This window comes from Pseudopipra pipra, chromosome 24, assembly GCF_036250125.1.
Source record: "Pseudopipra pipra isolate bDixPip1 chromosome 24, bDixPip1.hap1, whole genome shotgun sequence".
Lineage (NCBI taxonomy): Eukaryota > Metazoa > Chordata > Aves > Passeriformes > Pipridae > Pseudopipra > Pseudopipra pipra.
Genome location: NC_087572.1, coordinates 1,792,867 through 1,808,936, shown reverse-complemented (window position 1 = coordinate 1,808,936; position 16,070 = coordinate 1,792,867). Strand labels below are relative to the sequence as shown.

Here is a 16,070-nt window from a genome sequence, read left to right as displayed (position 1 = left end):
GGGTCCCAGGGATGGCACTGTCCAGGGACAGCAGTGGGGGACTGGGAAGGGCTGTGGAGCACCTGCTTCCCGGGAGGCTTGGCCTCATCCCAGGGCAGTGAGCTCCTGGCATCGGTGCTCACCACGCTCTGACAAAGTGTCTGGGACACCCAGGCCTCCCTCTGCTCCCTCCTTCCTACTGCCCTCTGGGCTGGGGGCTGCTCTGCCCCAAAACCAGGGGGAGCCCCCAGTCCAGGTCCTGGCACTGCTGTGGGGCCATCACAGAGCTCACTGCCCTGGCCCCGAGCTGGGAGCGGTGCCAGTGTCACCGGCAGCGGGGGCACATCCCAGAGCAGCCCCACAGGAGGAACAGGGATGATCCCACCCCACTCTGCTGCAACGGGGGGTGGGACAGGACAGGGACTCGGCTCCTCTTCCCATCTCCAAAGGTGAGGGAGGAAAAATGGATGGGGACTCCAAGAGAGCTCTGCACCCCTGGGCTCTCCAGTTCACAGCCACTTCCCTCCGGTGGCAGCAGGTCCCTGGGAAGATGGATCCGAGTCCTGTGGGAGAGAAGAGCCAGAGCTGATCCCCGAGGGAACAGCTGATCCCCGAGGGAACAGTTTTCCAGCGCTGGCTGCAGGTGGTGACCCCAGAGCCCGTGACAGGACGGTGCCTTTCCCTGCCTCTCACACCTGGTGGCCCTCTGGGACCTGGTCCCCAGGGTGGCAGTGTGACCTTCAGCACAGGGAGTTTTCCTTGGAATGGGGTGGCTGGGGGTGGCAGCCCCGGGGAAGGGCAGCTGCCAGCAGCCAACCCTGCAGGACACCGAGCGTGGCAGTGCCCGAGTGCCACCACTGTCCCACCCAGGGCAGTGCTGAGCTCATCACCCCCAGGACAAACGGGATATTGGGAGAGAAGTGCTGCCTCTTCCTCCTCCTCCTCTTCAGCCTTCATCCCCTGGGTCCCTGGAGGTGTGACCAGCTCTGCAAAACGAAATCATAGGACTGGAACTTCAAAGACCAGAAAATAACTTTTGCCCGGGTGATCTCAACAACAAAACACACCCCCTAATCAGCTTAATGAGGTACCTGCTGCCACATACACGATTCCACTACTCAATTCTCCCCCCAGATTGTGTTATACATAAAGAAGGAGGAGGAGGAGAGGATTGGGCCATTCTGAGTCCGTGTTTTTGTTCCTTCAGCAAACCCCATATTTGTGAATCTGTGATCGAGAAGGTTCTCATTGAACACGACCAGACTTCTTGTGCCTAATTAGATACAACCAGGGATTCAGCCCAGCCACCCCCAGCCCCTCTGATCCCTTGGGACACAACAGGGTTTATTTTCAGCCAAATTTCATTCACTTAATGCAACAGCTGGAAACTCCTTTCAGGAGCAGCGTCTGCCTCCCGTTTTCTGTCCTTTAAGCAATTTATTCCCATTCAAATTTAACCTATTTCAAGCAAACCCAACTGCTTTGGGTAAAGAGCTTTCCTTCAGCAGAGCCTCGCCGGCCACCTCTGCCTGGGGCTGATAAGGCAGTGCCTGTTCCAGCTGTCCTGCTCTTCCTTTCCAGGTCTCTCTCCATCCTGACGAGCGGATTCCCGGCTCTGCTCCCTGGTAGAAGCCAAAGGGACGCTTTGCCAGAGATGTCTGGGAGGCGGTGGAGGGGACTCCTCTCCTCTGGCTGCGTGGAGGGCGGTGGGGCAGCACCAGCCCGGCCCCTTCCCTCGGGTGGGATGAGCTGTTGGGATCGGTGGCAGCTGGAGAGGAGACAGAGGATGTCGCTGCTGGGAGAAGGGACCTCTGAGCCCCCAGGTTCGGGAGAAGGGACCCCCCAAGCCCCCAGCTCCGGGAGAAGAGACCTCCGTGCCCCTGCCCTGTTCTCCCAGCCCTGCTCCAGCCCTTCCCGCGGCAGCTTGGAGCGGAGACAGAGAGGATGTGGCTGCCGGGAGAAGGGACCTGGGAGGCCCCAGTTCCGAGGAAAGGGATCTGCGAGCCCCCAGCTCCGGGGAAGGGACCTCCGAGCCCCCATCCCAGCTCCCCCATCCCGGCAGCCCCATCCCGCTCCAGCCCTTCCCACGGGGGCCCTCTCGTGGCCGATCCCACTCACGGACCTTTCCCGCGAGGTCCTTTTTTTCCCCTCCGATTTCACCTCTTCCGTGCTCAGGGGATGCTCCTCCGCCCGGGCGCATCCCGGCTCTGCCCGCACATCCCTCCCTGCGCCGCCGGCTCCCGGGAACCGCCAAAACTTCAAACATCGGGGAATTGAGGTTTTACAAAGCCCGGGAGGCGCAGGGAATGTGGGCTGGCACAACCCGGCCCAGATCCTGCAGTTGGCAGCAGCCAAATGCTGAGGCGGAGTTTTCCTTCCCCAGCAGCTGCAGCTCTTGGCAAGGGGGGCACCCGAGCCAGGGTGAGCTGCTCCCCCTGCACTTTTGGGCTTGGCAGTGCCAGGGAAGCACCCACGGGGGCCAGAGCTGCCTTCACCTGGGCACAGGTGACACCCCACGTGTGACAGCCTCTTCTCCTCACTGTGAAACCACAGCCAACGGGGCGTTTGTGCCAGTGGGCACCAGTGCCAGGGCTGCCCCACAGCCCTCCCACCCCATCCCCTGTGGGATAACAGCCAAGGAGCCTGGCAGGGCCAAGGCTCACCCTCCCCAGCACACCTCCTGACTTACCTCTGGGGGATGGAGACCTGCAGAGGTGACACCAGGAAAGGCTGAGCTGGCCCAAGGAGGGTCCCGTGGACGGAGGATGGTCCTGGTTTGGTGCTGAAGAACGAAACGAAGTCACAGAACCCGAAATTTGAGGGATGTCGTGACCAAAAAGTTAACTTTTGGCCCGATTAAGGGTGATTTTGGCATCAAAACACAGCCTGCATATGCTAATGAGGTTAATGAAGGACATGCTGTCACATACATGACTCTGCACCCTGTGAAGGAGGAGGAGGAGGAGGAGTAGCCAGGTGGGGTTGGCCTTTTCCCCCCAGGGAACAAGGGACAGGAGGAGAGGGAACAGCCTCAAGTTGCACCAGGGGAGGGTCAGGTTGGACACCAGGAGGAATTTCTCCATGGAAAGGGTGGTCAGGCCTTGGCAGGGGCTGCCCAGGGAGGTTTGGAGTGCCCAGCCCTGGAGGTGTCCCAGGAAGGGCTGGAGGTGGCACTGAGTGCTCTGGGCTGGGGGACAAGGTGGGGATGGGGCACAGGGGGGATCCATGGGCTGGGAGGGCTTTTCCAGCCTTGATTATTGAGAGGGCAGAAATTCCACCTGGTTGGGAGGAAGATCCAAAAGGACTTGGAGACAGTGGGCAGGTGACTCTCCTGTCTGTCCTCCCAAGGGGGGACACCCCCTTGGCCAGGTTTTGAGCCCCCCAAACCCTCTGATCTCAGGACCAAGTGGAACAGAGGGGGGATTTTCTGCCAAATTCCACACACAACCCAACCCCACTCCCACCACCTGAGCCCTCATCCAACCCCTTGTCCAGGCAACCCTTAAACCCTGGGGCTTGTTTCACCTCTCCAGGTGAAATATTTCCAGGGATTCGGGATGCTCCTTGCTGGGCTCTGGATCCCACAGACAGCAGGCAAAGGATCTGACAAAAGCAATTTATTTTCTTTACTGAAGCTTATTTTACATGCATTGACCAAAGCCAGTACAACAGGTAACAGCAGGGCTGGGGTTTGTCCACATTCCATCAGTTTTTCTGGAATAAAGAGGCCAAATTCAAGAATCTTTTGCCCTTAGAAAATACAATCATAATACAAGGAATGTTTTTTTTTTTGTTGTTTTCACATGTTTTTTTGTTGTTAATCACTCCTCCCCTACTCCTTGTATACAGACAATGCTCCAAAAGAGGAGGCAGGAGAGGAAAATCTAACACACACACACACACACACACTCACACACACACACACTCCCCCCAAACACCCCTAAAACCCACTGAGATGGGAGGACCAAATCTAGCTCTATCCAGAGTAAAAAAAAAAAAAAAAATACAAACAGAACAGCAGGAATAGAGCTCTGACACAAACCAGGAGCAGTACCCTCAAATCTTACTAGAAATAAAAAAACATTTTACAGGTTGTTTGACGAGATGCTACAAATTCCTTTTGATCAGTTCTGTCTCAGTTCTCTGGGTTTGAACAAGCAGCTGCATACACTGAAATATTGGTTTAAAAATAAAAATATTGCATTCTTGTCAAGAGTCTGTTGGATATTCTCATACCCACCAGAGGAAGGTGTAAGAGTGCACTGGAGATGGCAGCCTACTATAGGCCTACTCCCAGGTGCAGGTAACACAGAGCAGGTGTGTTCAGCAGACCAGGCTGGTTTGGCAAATGCTGAGGTGGTTTGTGTTGGTTCCCACACGGAGAGGACTCGTGTCCCTGCTCAGTCCCCCGTCACCTGCGTGGCCTGGGCGTCCGAGCTCTGGTTGGTGGACTGGATGAACATGGGCTGGGTGATGTCCTGGCCTGCTGGCATTGTCACCTGCTGGATCTGGTACAGCTGCTGCAGACACAGCATTTGGGGAAAGGAACGACTGTCAGTGCTCGTCACACCCTCACCACCTTTGGAGGGCTCTCAAAGCACCTCTCAGGTGGCCCAAAAAAACCAGACCCACACCAGGAGCTGCCACCAGACATTTGCTGCTCAATCATTATAGAGGAATTCTGTGACTGAGATCAGACCAATCCTTCCCTGGGAGGGTGGGAAGGCCCTGGCACAGGGTGCCCAGAGAAACTGTGGCTGCCCCATCCCTGGAAGTGTCCAGGGCCAGCTTGGAGCAACCTGGGCTAGTGGGAGGTGTCCCTGCCCATGGCAGGGGGTGGCACTGGATGGTCTTCAAGGTCCCTCCCAACCCAAACCATTTCATGATTCCATGATACTTATGCAACAGGCAACAAGTTGATGTTAGACATCCTGAACTGGTTAAGACTAAAATGGGTCCCACACAGAGTGTGAAGGATTAATTAACTGGGAGCAAAGGCAGCAGAACACAGAGAATCCACATGAATTAAGACTGGCACAACATTCCCTTATCCTGTTCCAGCTCAGGCTTTGGCAGCAGCAGCAGTGCTTTCTGGGGAGGAGCTGATTTGCTGGAACATGCAGGTTTAGGACAGTGTTCCTGCCCCTTGGCCTCTGAGATGCAGCACCAAGGAACCCCGAGCTCTTACCTGTCCATCTGTGAACTGGCTGAACTGCTGCTGCCCTTGCTGGACTTCTGTCTGCGTTATCTACAGGGACAAGAGCAGTTTGATCACTGACAGCCCCTCCCAGAGGGTCACAACCCCACTAACAATATTCTGCTGCTGCCTTTCGAGAGCTTTTTTAGGCTCTTCCAAACTCCATCACCCCACCACTGGCACGACACGGCCAGGCTGGTGCTCAAGAACAGAGGACACGGGGGTTCAGTCCTTCCAAACCAAACACAACCACGTCCTCTCTGACTTTCCCGAGGAGAACGTGGCCTCCAGGAGCCCGAAAAGCAGCAGGAAGGCAGAGAGAAGAACCCCCTCAGCCTCAACAGGAACAGGAGAGACAACCCGCTGGCAGCACCGCCGGTCCTCGCCTTCCACCTCTCCTGAGAGGCTGCACAGCTCCTCCCTCGCCCAGGCAGAAGGAGCAGAAGTGAAGAGAAGGTTGATGAACCCAAAGTGTTACCTGCCAGCAGCTCAGAAGCAGCGTGAGCTTTGCCCAGAGACACACACACACACAGTTTGCATGCACCTTGCACGGGGCGGCCTCCTCGCTTTTGGGTTGTTTTTTTTTTTAAACTCTGACAGAAGGAACAGGAAGGAAAGAAAAAGGCAGGAATCCTGGCCCAAGAGTGGCTCAAATTCCCCTGGAGCTAGGGAACAACACTTTCAGCAGTTAGGTGAGCCCTGCTGTGGAGTGCATACCTGCTGTGCATTGGTTGCAAGCGTCTGGATCTGCCCCTGGACTACCTGGGTGCCTGACACGGGTTGGGCTAAGCGGATATACTGCAGCTGGCCAGCATTCAACTGAACCTGGAGACAAGTGGAGGGGGCAGGGAAAGAAAATTAAACAGATAACTGGGTAACCTCGACACACAACAAACTTGCCTGCTCGTTTCCACAACAGAAGCTGGAGCATGGCTGAACCCCCCCCCGGGAGCCTCAGGTGATTTACAGTTCCCAGGAGGAACCGGCACAGAGCCCTGCCAAGGCAGGGACCCAGGGCACAGAGCTCCTGCACGGCCCTGGAGCACGACATTCCTCCTTTCTCCGGGATGGGAGTGGTCAGTTAGGAGCTAAAACACGCTAATTGCTCCATTTCTCAGAGCTCTGAGGACACTCGAGTCGAGTTACTCCTTTGATGTCTCCTTTCACACAAAGAAAACTGTTACTGCACATGACACTCCTGTCATATCCTGCCAAAAATATTAAAGAATATACGGGATTTTTTTTTTTTTTTCACATAAATAAAGCAAGCAGAGATGACAAAACCCTTTGGAAGCTTTCAGTGCAACTCTCTGCCAACATGTGTCAACCCCCACCTGGCAAAGGCTGAGCCTTTCTGGGTCAGTGTTCCACGGGTAAGATTCAAACCCAAATTCATTCCCTACAACCCTGATCTCACAAGGCTGGCTGGCTGTTTGGGGGGATATGAAGATAATGTTATCACAAGTGGTGATACAAACAGGTAACACTGTTAATTCACACCTGAGAGCAATAAAAAGGTCCCACTATGACTGTTATTCCTGCTGGATTTTTCACTCTGTGTTAATTTACCTCTACATTTAGATTCACTCTCTTAAGGTTAATTATATACAAAAAAATGTTTTGAGTTTCCTTCTCTTTAAGAAAGGGAAAAAGAGCATAGAGAACACTTTAAAAACTGCTGACTGATAAAGGCTCAAGTGCCTGGAACGTGGTCTTGGCATTCCCACAAATGCCACTGACTCCACCAGCTGTGTCTAAAAGCTCCAATATTATTTCCAGAGCAAATAAACTCCCCATGAGCAACATTTCAATAAAGAATTTGTTTCTGCACCGAGGTCTCCTGGGAGATCACGTTTTCCACGCTGGGGGCTTGGATTTTAACCCCACAGCTGGATGGGTGAAAGACATTTGGGAAGAGTTCTTCCAGAAATGAGAGGAAGCTCCAAGGAATCTACCCAAAGAGGTCTGGCCAAGACACAGATTGAATTAAACACAAAATTAATGTGGACAAACAAGTGATTATCATTTAATGGATGGACAAACTGAGACAAAATGGAAGGAAGTGTATTGAAAAATAGAAGTCACCTTTCCACAGGCAAGCTGTGGTCCTGGAGGAAATGGTACCAGGAGCAAGTGGAAAACCAGCAGAGTCCATGAGGAAGGTTCTCCCAACCCTCCAGAGGCACTTCCAGTTTTATGAGAGAGTTTCAAATTTGGGTGATGAAAGATTCTTTGCTGAACCCTCACAGACCCCAGAGTGAAGAGGAACTATCAGAAGATGGCACTAACTATGCCAAGAGAGAAAGGAAATAAGGGGAAAATAAGAAAAGCACAGCAGGAAGAGCAGAACAGACTGGAGAGCAAAGACTGGAATTGTGTGAAACCAAAGTGATTTCCAGGCTGGGGAAAATGTGGCTCCATGTTTGATTTGATTTCACTTGCTGGAAGCTCCTTCAGCACTAACTGTGGTTCTCTGACTGGTTGTGGTTAAGAAGAATCCTCTTAATTACAGTTAAAACAGGATCTCTGTTGGCCAGAGAACTGTGAGTTGGGACTGTTTCATCCAACGTTGCTCCAGTGTGGCTGTTCTGCAGCCTGACAGTTGTCAGAGCTCCAAGTGTTCCCAAAGATGCCACACTCTGGGCCTTGGAAGCTTCTGTCTCTCATCTGCAGCACAAGAAGCTTCTGAGGACCATTCACAGCTCCCTGTTCTTTTGTACTTCCAGGAAAGAGGGAGACAGAAGCATGTTCTTGCTCCAAATCACACCCTAATTACTGAACCTCCAGCCTCAGCCTGAAAACACGGGAGCACTTCCCACAGGATCCACCTCAAGAAGGTTTTGGCTTCCTCAGAGCTATTTCATAAAGAATTCCTTCTCCTAACAGAGGTCCAAGCCCCTTTTTGTAGTTACAGCAGCCACTGGAGACAACTGGGAACAAGTTTGAACTGTTCTACTGCTGCTGATCCAACATTCAGGGCTGGTGTAATAATGGATTCACTCGAGCTGGAGATCCCTTAGAGGAACAAGTCTCTGGGAGAGACTTTCAGAAGCAAATGAAGAAGAAAAGAGTGTGAAAGAGAGTAATGGAAAATGCAGAGGAGAAAAAAAGCTTCTTGTAGTCAAACAGCCTTTTTGGCAACTCCTTTCTGACCAACACCTTAGGGCAGCAGGGACCAGCTGAAGACTTAAAGAGATGAAAAGAACTTTTAAGGTGGAAAAATCTGGCAAATCCTCCGATGCAACAACCCCTTTTCCAGATGCTCTGGCACAGCCCCAGCGTTTGCCAGACGTGCAGAGGCAGGTTCAGCCAACCTTGAAAGGCAAAACCTGTGTGAAAAGCTCAGTTTTGCCACAGCTGTGGGGACACTTCACAACAGAAATCCAAGTGAAATGCTTGTCTCTGTCACTGGGGTGACCTCTGGGTTCTGTAAACACTCTTTTGCTTTTTTTCTGTAAGAGGTGTGAAATTTTCCAGATGGGAAGCAAAAAGACCCAGCTTTGTTGTGATTGTGAGTTACAGAGAGGGGGGGAAAAGGACTTTTTTTTGATCCCTGTGTTTCCCTAGGACACGTCAGGATGTTACTGCTGATGCTGGGTACCCAAAATCCCATTTTTAAGCCACGGCAGGTCTGTGCTGACGTGAAAGCCAGAAGGTTTCTTCTGGTTCTGCAAAGCCAACCAGCTCTAAGCACTTGTAGAAATATTTCTTAGAACATCAAAGTTTATTAATAACTCCCAGATGGCACCTTTCCCACTGAGCCTGCCAGGTCATGACTTCAGATTGCAGAGGCAGAACCAAGTAAAGGCAAAAGAAGCGAATTCTGGTTTATTGAAACCAGGCTGTGGTAAAGAACTAAGCTTTGGCCAGGAAATATTGTATTTATTGCTTCCTAATCGTGACTATTTCCCTCAGGGGAAGGTGTTTGGGGTGGGCAATGAGTCCACACTAGATGGGTTGGATTTATATCCCCCTTCATGTCACACCTGGTTAGTTTTCCTCTCTTAAGTGCAGGAAACACACCACTCAATCCAAACTTCCTCTCCCAGTTAAAAAAGCAAACATAGCCAGCCTCATGCCAGAACACCAGCTCACAGTTTGCTCACAGGGCCCTTCCAACATTCCTGGGGGCAAAATCTTACCGGGATCTGCTGGATCTCCCCCGTGTTGGTGATGATCTGCTGCATGACTTGCATGGTCTGCCCCGTCCCGCTCGGAGCCTGCTGGCTCTGGCCCTGGGGCTGGGCCTGCACTATCTGCACCTGCTGCCCCTCTCCCACCTGCATCGTCACCGGGGTGCTCTGCAAGAAAAACAGGGATGAGGAGCCAGAAACGGGGCTGGAACAGCAGGGCTGGGACAGACAGAGTCCCCTGCCCCCACTGAGGCCTGGGGAGGCTGGAACCACACGGGGGAAACTCAGGACACGAGGGTCTGAACTCCTGGGCACCACCAAAAAACAACACCTTTGGCCCACAGAAGCTGTGGCTGCCCCACTGAAGTGTGCAAGGCCACGTTGGAGCAACCTGGGCTAGTGGAAGGTGTCCATGCTCGTGGAACAAGATGAGCTTTAAGCTTCCTCCCAGGCAAATCCATTCATAGAATCACAGAATCCCAGAATCAGCTGGGTTGGAAGGGACCTCTGAGATCATCAAGTCCAACCCTTGATCCAACCCCGCTGTGGTTCCCAGCCCATGGCACTGATGCCACATCCAGTCCCATCTTAAAAACCTCCAGGGATGGAGAATCCACCCCTTCCCTGGGCAGCCCATTCCAATGGCTGAGCACCCTCTCTGCAAAGAAATTCTTCCTAATATCCAACCTACCCCTCCCCTGGCACAGCTGAAGACCCAGCCCTCTTGTCTTGCTGATGGTTGCCTGGGAAAAGAGACCAACCCCCCCCTGGCCCTCCCCTCCTGTCAGGGAGTTGCAGAGAGTGAGGAGGTCTCCCCTGAGCCTCCTCTTCTCCAGGCTGAACAGCCCCAGCTCCCTCAGCCTCTCCTCACAGCACTTGTGCTCCAGTCCCTTCCCCAGCCTCGTTGCTCTCCTCTGGACCTGCTCCAGGACCTCAATGTCCTTCCTGAGCTGAGGGCCCAGAACTGGACACAGCACTCCAGGGGTGGCCTCACCAGCACTGAGTGCAGGGGAAGAATCACTTCCCTGGCCCTGTTGGCCACCCTGTTCCATGATTTCCAGGCTGTTACTGACTGTTCTGAGCACTCCATCCCTCCCAGGGTTTCCCAGACTCCTGGCTCACCTGGCCCTGCTGAGGCTGGGCGATGATGATCTGTCCTGGCTGGATGGTGGTGGTGGACGTGGTGGTCTGCTGGCCCTGCTGCTGCCCCTGCACCTGCACTGCTGCAGGCTGCTGGGCCAGGGTGAAATAATACTGCACAGGCTCAGCTGGGGTCACTGCCTGGCGAACCTCCTCCTGCAGCACAGGGAAAACACCGGGAAGTGGGAACACAGCAGCATCCAAGCCCTCCCACCCCACAGCCCAGACATCCCCCCTGAACGTGCTCCGTGGCAAAGGACATTGAACACCTCGCCTGGAACAGTTTAACTCAGGAAATCTGAAGTGATAAAGCCAAACAGGACCCTCAGTTATTCAGCTGCATGGAAATCAAAGCCATTCCCAGTGAACTGTGGCTAATCATGGAGTCACCAGTGAGATGACGTCGTCACCGTGAGAAGGAAATGAATAAAAAATCACCACAGCTGAAATCCATGCAATTCCTCACCAGGAAATTCCATCATCACCTGTTATCTCAATACAGGAAGAACTGCAAATGCACCAGGGACTGCAACCAGGAAGATTTACAGAGCCCCCTGTGCCACCAAACTCCCTCCTCAGCTCCATGCCCCAGCACACACCTCAATCCAGCTCTGCTGTCAAACCCCTGGGAATAAAAGTCATGGATTTGATGTCAACTGCTGTGCCTTTAGTTAGTTATTTAAATCCAGCTTTTCCAGGCTGAGAACAGTTTCCTGCTGTGGGTGTCCCAGCTGATTCTGCTGGAGTGAAGAACTAACTGTGCTCTAACTCACTGCTGCTTTGTTTTATCTCAGGAGACAAAAATCGCCGGTGACTCACGATATCTCAGGCAAAGAAGTGGATTTTCAGAGATTACAGTGAGTGGTGAGTTGTTAACCCTCAGGAATCAGAATTCCTGAGCTCCCCAGAGCAGCTGGATGTGGCCCCTGAGGGAAGATGCAGCTCCCAGACGTTCACTCCATGGCAGAAGGCGTAAACAATCCTCTCCCAGCCACCTCGAGTTCACAGCTGAGAGTGTAGGATGTTTACACGTGCTACAACATGGCACAGTCCCACTTCCACCAGCCTGCTGGACAGCCCTGCTTTAGCTGAGCCTTGCTCCTGGATTCCCTTCAGCAGATCCAACTGGGCAGGAAAAGGAAAATTCCCATTAAATGAGAGCAGTGGATGATGTCCAGGGGGGCCTCGGGCTCCAGTGGAGAGCCTGTTCACTCAGGTGCTGGTTTTTCAGAGGGAAAGCAACTCAAGGTTTATTCCTGGGAGATTTTTCACCAGAAAATCACCCCCCAAATATTCAACTGATCCCAGCTGGCTGGGAACAGGAACAGCTTTCTCAGCCTGGCTCTCAGCAGCGTGATCCCACAGTGCTGCAAACCACCACAACCAAACCCAGCACTTCCTGCTCCTGCAGTTCACTCCTCCTCACTTCATTCATTCCTTTGAGGGAGGGATTAATACCAAATTCAAATATATTTTCACTAGGGCATGTCTCCAGTGAACCACGAAACCACATGCACTCAGGAGCTGGGGCAGTTCTAAGCCCAGTCCTTAGGCAGGTTATTTCTGGAGTGCTCCAATCCCCAATTCCTGGCTGAACCCTGAAATAATTATGGCAACTGAGTACTTCTCTAGGTATCTACTCCAGGTTCAGTTGCATTTGCCACAGGCAGGAATGGTTTTAAATCCAACTCTGCTTGAACTACGCTCTGTCCCATCGTTTTCCATCTCTTATTTTCCAGCCACAGCTGGAGTTCCCAGACCAACACAACATCAGGGTTCCCCTCCCAGCTCTCCCACAGAACCAACACTGACTTGTCAAACAGCCTTTTCTGTGGGAGAGATAAAACACAGGTTGTACCCCCAGCCAGAAGAAAGCACAGGCAGATTTCTTCTTTAGAAGAAATCTAAAAACTTCTAAAAACAGCAAAGTGAGTGGGGCACCTCAAGGAGCAAGAAGTGAATTTATAATGCCAGGATGAACCTGTCAATTATTTCAGCTTAAAAAGCACCTTCAGGTTGCCTTCCCCCACTAAGCAAAGCATCAGGAGCAGCTGTAGAGGCTGCTTTGTCTTTTATTTCATACCAAACTGAGGAGTTTTGGATCAGCAGAATGCACTTCCCAGTACACCTGGAATGAAGCCTTGAGGTGCTGCTGATTTTAACCTGAAGCAGCAGGATGGGCTTTCCTGCACATTTGTGACGTGGAAAGGTGGTTTTCCTTATTTACCAGACACTCATCCTGCTTCTGGAAAGCAGAAAGTGAGGTTAAACTCAACTTTTCAGGGCCCCATCCCAAAGGCTGAGGTGTGAATTCCCTCCCTCTGCCCATCACTTCAGCAGCACCACGAGGACTTCAAGGGGGAAGGGAAAAGAGCAGCCTCCAAAATCCAGGTGCACAGTGGAAATGCTGCTCTCTACACTCAGAGCAGACACAATTCTGCACGTTATCCAAGATTTATGTTGGAATACAAAATAAACAAACATGCCAAAGACAAACTTCCAAGTCAAACCCTCGCCAGAGGATGTTTCACGTCACACCAAACTCCCCAGGGAGGCTCTTTCAAGGACCACCTTGGATTTTTTCGAAGCACAACACACTGCAAACCTTCAGAACTATCAGAAAAGCAGCTGAAGGGAGCTGTTATAACTTTTTTTGTTACATTTTTTTTAATTGCTGGACGATGCTTCCAGGAGCTGCTGACTGAGGAGCAGCACCACCCAAGGTGGAGTTCCCTGGAGCTGTTCCCTGCAAGAGGTGCCCTGATGGTATTCCCAGACTTTTTAATTGGGAAAAGGGATGAGTCCTCACTGAAGTGGCCCCCCAGCCCTCGTGCTGAGCTGAGAGCAGCAGCCTGCTGCTGTAAACATCCGACTGAAAGCTCCTTCCAGCACCTTCCAGCTTCCAGTCAAGGATGTTTACAGGAGCACTGGCTGCCCCAAAGGATGCAGGAGGGGCATTTCCAAGCCAGCAAACCTGTTTCTCCCTTTACAAGCCAAAGGATGCAACTCCAAACATTAATTTTTTCACATTTGGTATCAGAACTATTCAGTGGTTTGTTGGTGTTAAGTAACCCCCCCAAAGTCAGGCTTCTGTAAATCTCCACTCAAGCTCAATTTCCATAAAAAAACCAACTTAAGAACCTGAAAACTACAGGAAATGAACAGGTAAAAAAGAGAGGCATAAACCTCTGATTCTGTACTGCTCTGTTTTAACCAGAGACTGAAATCACAGCAGGGAAAGGACAAGAACTGGCTCATTTTCATGTCTCACCTGTCGCTTCGGAGGCTTCAGCTCATCCCTTGGAACGATGTCGATCAGGAAATCAAACTGATCAAACTTGGTGATTGCCATGGCAATGTCATTCCTCTGCAACAACAAGGAGAAAACATTCCTCAGCCTCAGGAGTCTCTTCTGGCACTGGACAAATGAAGTTAGAGCTGTTTATACCTGAGTCAAGGGGGAATGTCCTCTCCAGGTCCCAGGTTTTGGTAGCAACACCACTTTCTTGTGCTGAGCAAAGCCTCCAAAATGTGAAATAAGGGGCTCTTGCAGTCATTTATTCACCCACCAGATCAGGCTTCCCACCACAGAGGGCTCATGGCAACCACCACAAGCCTTTTGGGGGAATTCTTCTAAAAATGATTTTAAAACTCCAAATATCTTTGCAGAAAGATGACTATCCCTGCATTCCCTGTATTCCTAATCAATATAGGCACAACCTGCAAAACAGCTTTGAAGATGGCTATCCCTGTATTCCCTGTATTCCTAATCAATACAGGCACAATCTGACAGCTGTAGATTAGTATTTTGGTTTGTTTTTTTTTCTAAATTAAATGAAATAAAAAAGCCTTTCCAGCTGCCCAGTTACACTGCACACCGTGCTGTGTTGTGGCAAACACAGGTACTCAAGTTCCTGTGTCCAAAACATGGAAACAAAGGGGTTTGGGGAGCAGATTTTGGAGCAGCTGGAGCAGGAGCAGCTCCTTTACCTGCAGAGTCCTGCGTTTGTTGTCCTCGGTGTGGATCCAGGCTCGCAGGGTGAGCTCTGTTATGAAGATCTGAGCAGCCTTGGCAAACAGCACAGGGGCCTCTGCACTGATCATCTGCAAGGAAAATGCAGTTTATTTAAGGCTTCCCATCAGTGTTCTAACACTGCAAAGAGGAACTTCAGCATGCTGGTAAAAATCTAAAAAATCCGAGTGTTCGACGTGGATTTGGGGGAGTTTTCCCATCCCTGGGTCTGACAGGGCAGAGTTCCCGGAATTCCCAGGGTTTGGCATCTCAAACTGGGCTGGAAAAGCTGCTTCCTCCGGGCCCAGTCAGATGGCAGGTCCAGTTTAAAAACCTGGCCCTTATTTGACACCGATAATTGTGAATTAGCAGTGATAATTTATAATTAATTATAGTTGACACACTGAAATCATTTGAAATGGCAAAGCAGGTTTGGGGGCCCCGAGGAAAGGCTTGGCCTCCCCAAATTCCTTTTCCTTAAAGAGCATTTAGGATTTTTTACTTAATTTTCCTCAAATTCAGCTGTTTCATTATTAAGCTACAGCTTTTTAATGTTATTAAATAACAGAGACTTTCCCTGCCCTAAAAAATCTCACCTTCCCTTTTACCATCAAAAATTTGGCACTTGTTTAGTTCAGACACTGAGCTGGGCCCTGGGGTCATCCTTTTCCAGGGATTATGAGAAGCTCCCTTGCACAGGAACACAACACCCACTTTTCAGGATCTCCTTGAAGTGTTAAAGGTTGTCCTGACAGTTTAACACTGAGAAAACCAAGAAGAAAGCACAATCCATTCTTTTTTTTTCCTCTTAGGAATTAAGTGATAGTTTTCCAGCTCAAAAAACCAGGGAAGGCTGGAGCAGCACAAGGTGCAGGTGACTCCTTTTTCCTTCCTTCTGTGTCAGGGAGTTTTCATTCAGCCAATTCCTGGGTCATGGCCAGGGCTCAGCTCAAATATTGGTATCAAACCCAGCTTGTCCACCTCAATTATTGCTGATTTTTCCATAAAAACTGACACAGGCAGTCCACTGAACACCCTAAAGCCTTGTGAAATTTGTGGTATTTACCATAAGAAAACAGAACTGCAAAAAAGCCCCCACCAAAACCCCAGATGGTTTTGCTTTCCCAGCTTTAATTATCCAAGGCCAGGTAAAAAAAACCCTTTAAAAAATCATAATAATGCTGATAAGAATAATGAAGTTCAAGGAATTACAGCTACAATATCCATCAAAAGGGGCAGGAATATTTTAGGGGAAAAAAGCCCTGAGTGTACCTTCACATCTTCATCCAGTTTCATGATCTTCTTGATGCGAGCCAAGGGCAGCTCCTGAACCCTGAAGTCCTTCTGCAGAGAGAGATTCACATTTGAGAGACTCTTAACTGAAAATAAAGGTAAAAAAAATGCTAAAACCAGTCTGCATTGCCTAGAATTACACTGGGTAAAACCAATTTGTTTTCTTTCAGGTGTGGCAGCTCCTCCTGGGGGCTGAGAACTCTCCTGTCTGTGTTTTACACTGATTTAATTCCACTCCAACCTTCTGGCAGGTGCTTGGATTTCCTATTTCACCCCCAAGCTGAAGTGGTTCTGCACAACAGAATGTTTCTAATAT

General features: G+C 50.8%; 1 protein-coding gene across 6 annotated transcripts in view; it reads right to left on the bottom strand.

Moving 5' to 3' along the window:
• Positions 1-3,581: 3,581 nt before the first annotated feature.
• The window catches only part of NFYC (nuclear transcription factor Y subunit gamma), a 30,938-nt gene continuing 18,449 nt past the window's right edge, over positions 3,582-16,070 (bottom strand). For 5 of the 6 annotated variants that reach the window (XM_064635188.1, XM_064635186.1, XM_064635187.1 and 2 more), the window contains 8 exons: positions 15,734-15,805; positions 14,440-14,553; positions 13,721-13,816; positions 10,432-10,605; positions 9,319-9,477; positions 5,894-6,001; positions 5,168-5,227; positions 3,582-4,499 (listed from right to left, as the gene is read on the bottom strand). In XM_064635188.1, coding sequence (XP_064491258.1) covers positions 4,380-4,499; positions 5,168-5,227; positions 5,894-6,001; positions 9,319-9,477; positions 10,432-10,605; positions 13,721-13,816; positions 14,440-14,553; positions 15,734-15,805 — 903 coding nt within the window. In that variant the 3' untranslated portion in view covers positions 3,582-4,379. The remainder of the gene's footprint in view (positions 4,500-5,167; positions 5,228-5,893; positions 6,002-9,318; positions 9,478-10,431; positions 10,606-13,720; positions 13,817-14,439; positions 14,554-15,733; positions 15,806-16,070) is intronic. The other variant, XM_064635189.1, reaches the window with a different exon arrangement.